The sequence below is a fragment of the Patiria miniata genome, unplaced genomic scaffold (assembly GCF_015706575.1).
Source record: "Patiria miniata isolate m_02_andy unplaced genomic scaffold, ASM1570657v1 HiC_scaffold_9, whole genome shotgun sequence".
NCBI classification, from domain to species: Eukaryota; Metazoa; Echinodermata; class Asteroidea; order Valvatida; family Asterinidae; genus Patiria; species Patiria miniata.
The window spans coordinates 9,603,640-9,614,346 of NW_024037076.1; the positions used below are offsets into that span (position 1 = coordinate 9,603,640).

A 10,707-nucleotide genomic window follows, 5' to 3' on the forward strand; every position below is an offset into this window, starting at 1 on the left:
AAAACTGGCCGTGTGGGACCAGCAAAAACTGAATGGTGTCAACAACAGGTGATTCCTACCGGCTTAATAACCGGGAACATTTGTTATTCCCCTCTTTACATTGCAACAGACCCATTGATGAAAAAAAAGTGCATTGCAAGAATTGAAGTACGAACATTATCTAGGATCGAGCAATTTCTTCAGGGTGAAATTATGTCTCACAAATCAGCACGAATTATATTTTACAAACTGTTACCTGTATATTCTGTTGTCTGGCTGCTGAAATTCATGGCAATATTCTCCCCAAAGTCCTTGTTGCTGTGCTTGAACGTATCTGTGCTGGCCAGGTGCTCGGCCCACTGCTGCGCATGCGCGCAAAGGTCATCGCTTAACTTCAGTGTTCCGACGCCATGTTTTTCTCGATATCTGGAATTTGTACATATAAACTTAGTATTGAGAGTGAGAAAAAAATATTTGCTTATCAATCTAGATTCAGGTGGTACGATAAATAAACATTTTAGTGATTTGGACGTTACTTTAACTTAAAGGAATATACAACGTTTGCAAACATCAAAAACCAAAACTACCAAATTACTTTATGAAATTCCTTAAAACCCTAACCCCCTGGGGGTACGCAAAATCATATTGAAATTGGAGGATTCAGGACTGTTAGGGCCAATGGACTGTTAGAAAATAACAGTCTAAAGCATCCTGTATAATCATAGGATCTTGTGTGCTGTCATTTTCAAGAAAAGTGACATTTTTGTATTAATTTCCAACGCTGGAATAAAAAACAGGCCTTCTTTCAAATACTGCCCTCAATTTACCATATTTAGTTATTCCGCACTTATTTACAATCGATTACACACCTACGAACGGGTACAAGCCAGCTAGAACGATTCTCTGATCTTACAATTCCCTGACGTATATAAATTGTTCTGTTTCATCTTCAGTTGGGTCAGGGAAACCAGACTACAGGAACATGATTATTTTTCTTGGTTTTTCCAGCATCTTCGAACACAAAATTTCAAACTAGTCAGTGTAACGATATTTGCTATAAAATATGTTCCCTCAAATCCATCCATTCTGAAAATTACAGCATTAAGGCAAATGTTGCATACTACCTTTAAACCAATCCAGGCACCCTATCACTTCTATCACGAAGGCCCCCTTCAATGTAGAAAGCAATTTAGTATAGGTATAGTTCTGATAATCCGCCACGAGGCAGTGCTTTGTACAATTGCGCATGCGTGCACAATGTTGTAATCTTCAAGTCAGAATAATGATTCACACAAAACTCATTTGTTGGCTGTGACAGTATTGGGTTGTCTAACTCTTATTCTTAACCATGTGCTCTCAAGTCTCATTCCTTTGTCTTAGCCATCATATATGTGTGGGTGTGTGACCTTTCTATACTCCAGTGTGTGTGTGTACTAAACTGAGGTCACGTACAGAGGGCGCTGTGCCATGTGACCATTAACTCTTGTTACACACAATATGGTGTCTTTATTGAAGGAGGCCTCGTGGGTGTGCAGCAATCACGTGTACGGTACGGATTCGCATAATATGAATCGTCGCATTTTGTCTCCACAGAAGCAGTGTTCTTCATGGACTCATCCAACCATGTAAAATTTCACTGTTTTTTCACATAGGCTCTAATTCTTAAGTAGCCCCACGCAAATGGCAGTACCAATTTGCGAAAGACGTTTTGCCTGTAGCACCTCAAAATATAGGATATGAAAGCCCAGTTATTCAAGCTTTATTTTAGTACAATAATCATTTGAATCGCTTATGTTCTTTTCAAGTTATGGAATTTTGAATATAAAGACCGTTTTAAACTTCTGTCCACGGATCACACAAAAAGTAAGTGTTTCTTCAGCAAATCGAAAACAATTCTCACAGGGATGAAGGCCTATGTGAAGTTATTTTTGTTAAGATTGGTATTACAGCAAGCAGCTGGATTTTATTGATCAGGAAATGTCCTTTCAACTATTCGAATTCAAACTCGATGTCTTAAAAGTAAAACTATAGGTGTATCAGAGAACATCTTAAATTAAAAAAGGAGAACATTGTTAAAACAAGAGAAGAAACAGTTTGGTACCTGTTGTGTGCGGACAGCGCATCTTTCTGGAATGTGGAGAGCTTTTCCTTTCCTGTTAAAAATATAAGATTCAATAAATAAAATCTGAAATGAAACTAATGTGAACAATTAACACACCCCCTCCCCCCTCTAAAAAAAAACAGTCGGAAGTCACCAGAAGCACTTTTGAGTTAAATGTGTTGCTTTATGGCTTGAACAAAAATTACAGCAGGTTTGGAACACCTCTTTCTTCTTTACTGTACAACAATATGAAGGCAACATTTCATAAAATGCAAATGAGGCCAAAGTATGAAAATTTAATCATTAATCATGCCCAGATCCACTCATTATCATTGACCATTCCAAAATACAGTCGATTCAATACGATGTCATCGACAACCATGGATATCTTCAGCTTCTTTGGCCGACTTCAGACAGGAGTTATTGTCCGAAATGTGTCACCTTCCCCGAAGAGGAAGGGTACTCAAAAAGATGCGTGTTGCAAGTAAACTCAAATTTACAATTCGCTGTCAAAAGGTCCCTTTGTCACAACAGACACAAACTCACAGATTGAAGCAACCTCGTTAAATTGAACAAGCGTTCCATGGAACGCGGTGCTACGAGGCTGCACGATTGAAATGCACTGTTTGAAGGCTTGTTTAATCAAACTCTTGCTGGTTGTGGTGTATTAATGGTTGAGCTAGGTACAACTTCCGGACAATTTGGTAGATCGTTTTATTTTAACCCGATGCACTTAAGGCCGAATTAAAATCAAGGAGCATTTATTTTGTCTGCAAATGATTACTAAACCGTAGAAACCATGTAGCTAATAAGAGGTGGGCCGAGAGGGGTCGGGACTTCCACCCAGTGGCATATGCAGGACTACAAGTACTAAATACATCACATCGGCGATGGGAGACTTTTGAGTCGTTGGTGGCAGCAAATACACCGGTCCTTTTCAATTGCTTGCGTCATTTATAAGCTAAAGCGCGCATGCCCAATATGACGCAAACAATGGGAAAAGGACGATGTGTTTGCTGCCACCAACGTCTCAAAAGTCTCCCATTGTTTCCTGTCACTGAACTGTTTTCCTGCATAACCTAGACGAATTTCAAATTGGAATTGAAGCCGAAGCACTCGATGCTATAAAGCCATTGTATGACATTGGGAACCTTTTCTTTTTAAATCCTCTCAACAACAGACAGCACTGGAAACTAAAGTTTCAGTGACAATTTAAAATCTGTCAAAAGGTCAACAATAATTACTCTCCTATTGCTATTACTCTTAAGGTATATGCCACACACTCCGCCAAGCGAAAAATCAGCATTGGTTGCCTAGCAACTGACCTTTCAGTTTAAACCATATATTGCCCGAAGCGTTTACACTTATATAATCCATATGGTCCAGAAATTAACATATCATGCCATGCACGTCAATTCTGAAACTGATAAATTAGTAAATGAGTAAATTGTTATAAAATATGCATTGAGTTCTAGGGGTTAACGTCCAATGTTCAACGTTGCTGATACGACATGCAAGTGCAAACGGAACCCTATATTTTGCCACGCCCGTTTACAAGAATGTGCTCGTAGGTCTTGAAAACCAGACTAGACGACTCCGCCAGCATTTATGCTCCTTGAAAACAGACTAGGCTCATATACTATACAGAAACGGAATAGCCGAATATTAGTGTTCAACATAGTGCAGTCAGCCTGTTGCCCAAATATGAGCTAACACAAAAGTTGTTGCAATGTTGAGCAACGTTGCAAGAACATTTCTATATGGATTTTAATTCATTGCAATGTTGACCATCGTTGGTTCAACGTACTTCCCAAGCAGAAGATTTGACGATCGTCTAAAAGTGACATTTAGGAAGTTTGACAATGAAAATAATACAATATAATTATTAACATATCCTGATGTTGTAAAAATGCTTCCGACAAACGTCGCTACATTGTTTATTGTTGGTAGTCAGAAGAAAAACAAATGTTTCGCGTAGGCCTGTGGCATTGAACAACGCTAAATGTGCTGGTATAGTACAAATAGTAAAGATTAAGGATAACCTTTGCCTGTCTGGTGGTTTAATAATCCATTGATATGTTGGCATGTTGGTTCTATTCTCTCGTTACAAAAATCCCTAAATTTGACGTGTATAGTCTGTGATATTCGTGCAAATTATGCAAAAACATATCTGCGTCTTGTTCTCCAGATTTTGACCATTCAGCGGGTGCCTTCGGTCTTGTCTTTGGTAGCCCAATGTTGTATCACAACAGTATTACGGCTACTGACCAATCAACAGCTCTGGCCGAATTTCTGCGCTGAACGACGTCACAACTTCTACAGGCGGCTCTGGTTGGCCGACGCGGGGGTCGCAAAAAAAAATACATTTGCACGTAATCAAATGTTTATAGTGTGGCTCTGCACACGTAAACGTCTGATTCTCAGACCGACATGACGAACCCCACACCAAAAAATTTAACCATTTGTTGAACTATCATAAACATTGCCATGAAATTGTCCTTGTCGGGAATCCGAGTTTTAAGTATACCAGCAAATTTACTCATGAAAAGGAAAACAAATGATATAGCAATATATGCTCCCGGATGCCCGCAAGTGTAACATCTACATAATTATTAAACATTATGGGTTGGTTTGAAGGCAAAAACTATAAAATAAACACACGTGTACACTCTAAAAACTCCTGGGTCAGGTTGACCTTGATATGAGTCTATATCTGAACAGTCCTTTTCAGGGTAAAAAAAAAGACACTTTTTAAGTCGAAAAAGGTCCAGAAAAAAAACGTCATTTTGACAGGGAAAAGTTTCATTTTACCCAGGAAAGTGTCATTTTTGAACTGGAATAGGACTGTGCAGATATAGACTCAGATTTTCGGTCAATTCTGACCCAGGAGGTTTTTTTTAGAGTGTACAGTGTAGTGGGCTAGTATAAATATACAGATGTTGCTACCCAACCAGCAAGTGTGCGACAGTTTTATGTAGAGCATGCACAGTGCAGGATGGGACAGTTCTAGGTCAACCCTAAACTGTTTTTGGTGTTTCTTATTTCCCAGTCTATTTTGATAATAAAGTTTATTGAGATTGTATACCATCACACGCACACAAAGGATGAAAGCAGAGGCAAGTGTCAATCCAGACAAGCAAGACTAATATTGGTGGGAGTTCGACCACGCCCCCGCTCGGGCAAGGGACTTTAAACGAGCTTTTTTTAATCTCTTGCAGAGTTAAAACAAGTCTCAATAGAGGAATTTCAAATTGGCACGGAAGCCGAGGGCCTCAACTGCACTGTCTTTTGTTGAAAGGATTGGAAAAAAATATATATCCTCAATTACTATATTCGTCTATTGAATATCTGATGAATACAGACCAGTAAGTGGCAGAGGGGTCTTAAAAATGTGGCTGTGCTTAAAATTCCTTAAAACTTGAAAAGCACATAAGTGATTTGACTGATTCTTGTACTAAAAGTAAGCTTATTAATTTAGCTTTCATTTTCTAGATTTATGTAGTGCTACATGCAGAATTTTTTTTTTTAATTAGTCCTGCCACTTTGGTCTCCCTTTTGTTTTACTCACCCTGTAGAGTAAGCCTACTTACACTACTACATTTATTATCATCATTCAAAATTTGTCCAGTTGCAATAAATATAGATTGAATAACAACTTCCAGTGTGGAGAACCTAAATTCGCAACTGTGCATCGAATTAAAAGCTGTGTGTGGTTTTGTAGACTGACGGTGATCCCCGACTAATTTGTGTAATTGAGTGATTCAGCATGAAAAGTAACCTCTCAATTATCCAGAATTGCCCAAAGGACCGTGTGTTCGATGTTTGATATAACACATGTTATCTTTGCCTCCGCTGCATAATTTACAATGCATTATTATTTTTAGGTGGACAAATCAATGAGGTTGGTGATAGTTTACAAAGCGTATTCCTTTGGGAATAGCAAGCAGGCTTATCGTGTACTAGATAGGCGCAATAGAACATGCTGAACCTTACATCCAACCGTTTGGAATTGAATGCACTTGTATATTTCTGAAAATACACAACTCCCGCGTCTGCCTAATATGATTCAAATATGCTTACCCCAGCTACATGAATTTCCAAACGGTATAGCAAAAACTTTGTTCACCTCTCAATGTATTACTTAATGTGAACATATTAATGAGGTTGGTTTATAGTTACAGAGCGTATATTCCTTTGGGAATCGCAAGCAGGCTCATCGTGTACTAGACGGGCGAAAATGGAACATGCTGAACCATACATCCAACCGTTTTGAATTAGAATCATTTTGGATATTTCTGAAAAACGCACAACTCCCGCATCTACCTAATGAGATTCAAAATATGCTAACCCCGGCTAACTGTATTTCAAAACGGTACAAAATGCGTTCACCTCGCAATTTATAAACATCGATGAAATGCGCAATTTTATTCACACACTTACTGAGAAATTAAGAACCCAGATCTGTTTTATGCAATATGCAATATTGTCTAATTGAAGAATGTACATTAACAGCAATGGTATATGACTGAAGATTGAAACGGTCGGATGATTGAAGAGTCCCCATACCTCACAACCCTTTATTTCGTTCTGGATTGGTCAGGGTACTGCAGGTGCGGATCCATGGGGGTGGTTAGGGGGTCAAGAGGGTCAACCCCCAGCTCCGTCAATTTTTGTCCATAGAAATTTATTAAAAATATTGCGACCCTCCCTGCTCTCTGACACCCAAAAAAGATTTTGCTATTAATAACGTCCAGCTTGGTTAGGGGGTGGGGGGGGGTGGGGGATTTGTACGCTATTCTGTAATATAGTGTTAATAATCATCGCATTTGAACAGCGCCCCCATTGAAAGTATGGTACGAGCCCCCCCCCCCCACCCCCCCCCCCCACCCCCCCCCCCCCCCCCCCCCCCCACACACACACACACACACACCGGATGCCAGGTGTCCGGATAATAAAACATGTCTACATTTCAGATTGCTTTGCTGATGAACCCCCTCCTCTCCCTGCAAAAATTCCTGGATCCGCCCCTGTACTGAATTTATATTTAAATATAATTCAAATATAGATGCTGAGAAAAAAATCAGGTGGGTACCGGTATAAAAAAATAATGATTCAATCATTCATTCAGTCATCCATTTCAGTTTAGCTTGTGAGGTTTATTTATTAATTCATATTGATTTTGTTTACCTATTTTTGCTGCTGTTTTGCTTGTATACAATTATGTATAGGCCTAGTGCCTTGAGCACCTCACGGTGGATATGTTTGCGCTTTATAAATGTCCAATATTATTATTATTATTATTATTAGCTCTCAGTTGCATTCAACAGCTGTTGAGCCGACATGGAGAGTCAGTCCAACCATGGTCAACTCTAACGCGCAACATAAAAATCATTTGATGTGTTCGATGGTTACCTATTTTGCTGCATGCGAGGAAACTTTCTAAGGCCTACTTAGCAACTTTATGTGCTTACAATATTTATTCTCCGTAAAAAGCCATAGACAACCGGAGCATGGGACACCAGACTCTGGACACAAAAATGAATTTCAATTCTATGCAATCATTGCAGTGTACCATTTGACCACGTGATATTAAAAGTCATTCTGTGTCCAAATATGAGAGTGAATAACAATATTGCATGTGTTTCGTTTAACACTCGGGCACTGGGAAATTGTCACCAAAGGCATGTTTAAACGCTAATAGCGCCTACTACACAAACCCATCAATGCAGCTTATTAATAATGGATAAATCGTGAGGCAGGAGCATAATTTTTTTTTTAAATCGTTAAGAGAACATCATCACAGTCTTGTTGCGTAACACCAAGGTCTTTGGACAATGGCTCATGAGAGGTGGTTCACGAATGGCTGATCAATTTAGTGAAACACGTACACAGTGTACAGCACCGAGTATATTTGTCTATACTAATGAATAGGTTTCGGTTTGAGCAAAATAGCGGCTACATAATGATTCAAAAGGGGGGAAAATACAACAGCATCAATTGTACTTCCACGTGGATCATTCTATAAAATTGAGGTACATAATTGTCCTGCCCCTGTTGCATTTCGCATCTAGGATTTTAATAATGGTATATACAGCCTGTCCCCCAAAAAATGCTGCAAGCAAAATCAGGCTCTGTGTCCTTGGAATATTAAAAAAAAAAAAGAATATAATGCTTATATAATGTTAAACCTGGGATATTCAGCTTTCAAATGTTATTTGTTTTATAAATTTTGCTTTTGCCAAACCAGAGATATGGTCCGTTGAACACAAACACTCAAAAATCAATTTGTGCCACTTTCCGTAAGTTGATACTATAAACACCAGTATTGCCAGTATTATACACGTGTATGATCGTGCAGAAAAACAATAAGTAATGAATAGGTGAAGAAACACTTTTGCTATTCATATTATAATTTTCTGTTCATTATTTGTAAAACACTCTCCAAATCATCATAATAAACACATATCTTCTGGAATTGCGAACCTAAATTGAAGTCGGATTTGAACAGGTGCCATGTCTTGTCATGTCATTATTAGGCCTAACAATGTAGAAAGCGGCACAAATTGATTTTGTGAGTGTTTGTGTTCAACGGACCATATCTCTGGTTTGGCAAAAGAAAATAAAATTGATAAAACAAGTAGCATTTGAAAGCTGAATATCCCAGGTTTAACATTATATAAGCATCATGAAATATTTTTCAATATTCCAAGGACACAGAGCCCGTTTCTGCTTGCAGCATTTGGAGGGGGGGGGGCAGGCTGTATGCAGTCCTTCATGCAGTTGTCATCCGATGGTGAATATGATAAGCAAATACTACCTCCCAAATAAAAAATCGTTTGAGGTCAATTGCAATGACAATAGAATCCCAAATTCCAAAGTTCAGTGGTGACAGGTTCAGGGAAAAGGTCACACTTGAGCCTTAAATGTATAGAATGACCATAAGGCGTTCAAACTTTGAACGTTAATATTATCCAAATATGAAGTATTATAATTTTGGTCACTGCTGCTTTTATCAAATAGAGTTAATACGATTCAATATTAATTTTTCCAGACTAATTGTCTCTGTCGTATTATCTTCATATTTATATTGACAGGTTCAAAGTATAGATGAATATTAGTTTATATTGTTCCCGTATAAAGAAATGCGATTACTGAGCCTACTGTACTGCACGGGGTGACCTAAGCCAATTCTCATTATCATAAAATAGCAGCAGAATAGATTGGTTGTTTCATTTTAAGCAGAGCCACGAAATTACCAGCAACCACTTTATGAGTGTATTTTGTGTGTAGTCATACTGAATGCTAATTGTGAATTATGCTTTTATGGACCCAAATTAAATGAAATAATTAAGAACACAAATGACTTCAATTATTTAAAGAACTGAACATCTAAATTAATGGATGGCTTTTATTTTAAATTTTCACACATTTTGCACCTTTAACGTGGCAACGGAATTGAAAATGCAAGTGGCCTTGTCGGTTCGTAATTCATCATGGAGAATCATGTATTTCCTGGTATTGTTTCAATTCCTAATATCAGTGAGGCATGCACGCACGCAATGACATTAATGGGTCAATAATTACCTCGCCAACACGAGTAATATAGGGACACAAACTGTGCATTTGCTACGAATGAAGACGAGAACATGAAATTTCATGACGATCTGCATCTAAATATTTAAACAGATTGTAAATACAGATCCATACGGGGGCGGGGCAGTTGAGGAAGAAATGGGACGGACTAGTGCTTCAACTGAGAGAAACCACGAAATTTAAATACATCACAGACTTCCCGGTTTTTATGTATTTCTTTAATTATTAAATTAAGTTATAAATAATCAGTGAAGCAAAATCATATCCTAACTTTATTTTGACCGTCGTGCAGTTCGACATGGATCAAAGACATCAGTACAATATATTTTCAAATCATATAAATTGCCTGATGTTGAAATGCAAAACAGTATTTCCAGTAGGTCAATACGCCTCTACCTGAATAAACAAAGCCATCTCCACAATTCCGCATGCAATCAAACCATGACTGCAATAGAATAACTAGAGTATATCAATCTATAGCACCCTAGTGTAAAATAGCAAAGAGTCTGTCATTTATTCTCCGATTTCTCGGGAGGAGAACATTCCGAATTGTAAACACCTTACCTCCGCGATCCATTGTCTCCATTGTTCACACGACGATGCCACACATCAGACTGATATTATACCTGAACTCCTATGTACTGTTGCAGCAGCGTATTTATGATACTGAATAATATATGCGCGCCGTAGACGCGTACCGTGCGGGTGCGGGCATATAGCTTGATAGACTTGATTCACGAGTCGGCTATATAAAAGGGTTCATGACATGCATTTTACTTTGGAACATATTTTGTGCACCTCGCTATTCCTCTTACATGTATGGAACCCACTTGACATCCCTTTTTGGTTAATTGTTAGCAGGCGCGGTTCTAGAGCCATATTTTTTTTTTTTTTTGGGGGGGGGGCTAGCAAGGTGGATCCAGAATTTGTTTCAGGGAGGCGTGCTGAAATGTAGACAGGTAATATTTTCTCCGGACACTTAGGCCTTTGAAAATCAATACGTGGGGGGGGGGGGGGGGGGGGGGGGCTCGTGC

At 38.6% G+C, this 10,707-nt stretch overlaps 1 protein-coding gene across 1 annotated transcript; it reads right to left on the bottom strand.

Annotated features, from left to right (window-relative positions):
- Positions 1-221: 221 nt before the first annotated feature.
- Positions 222-10,339, bottom strand: LOC119720444 (Golgi-associated plant pathogenesis-related protein 1-like). Its single transcript, XM_038190107.1, has 3 exons — positions 10,238-10,339; positions 2,081-2,132; positions 222-405 (listed from the first exon to the last, which is right to left on the bottom strand). The coding sequence occupies exons 1-3, from the start codon at positions 10,257-10,259 to the stop codon at positions 222-224; spliced, it is 258 nt and encodes an 85-aa protein (XP_038046035.1). The 5' UTR covers positions 10,260-10,339.
- Positions 10,340-10,707: the final 368 nt, after the last annotated feature.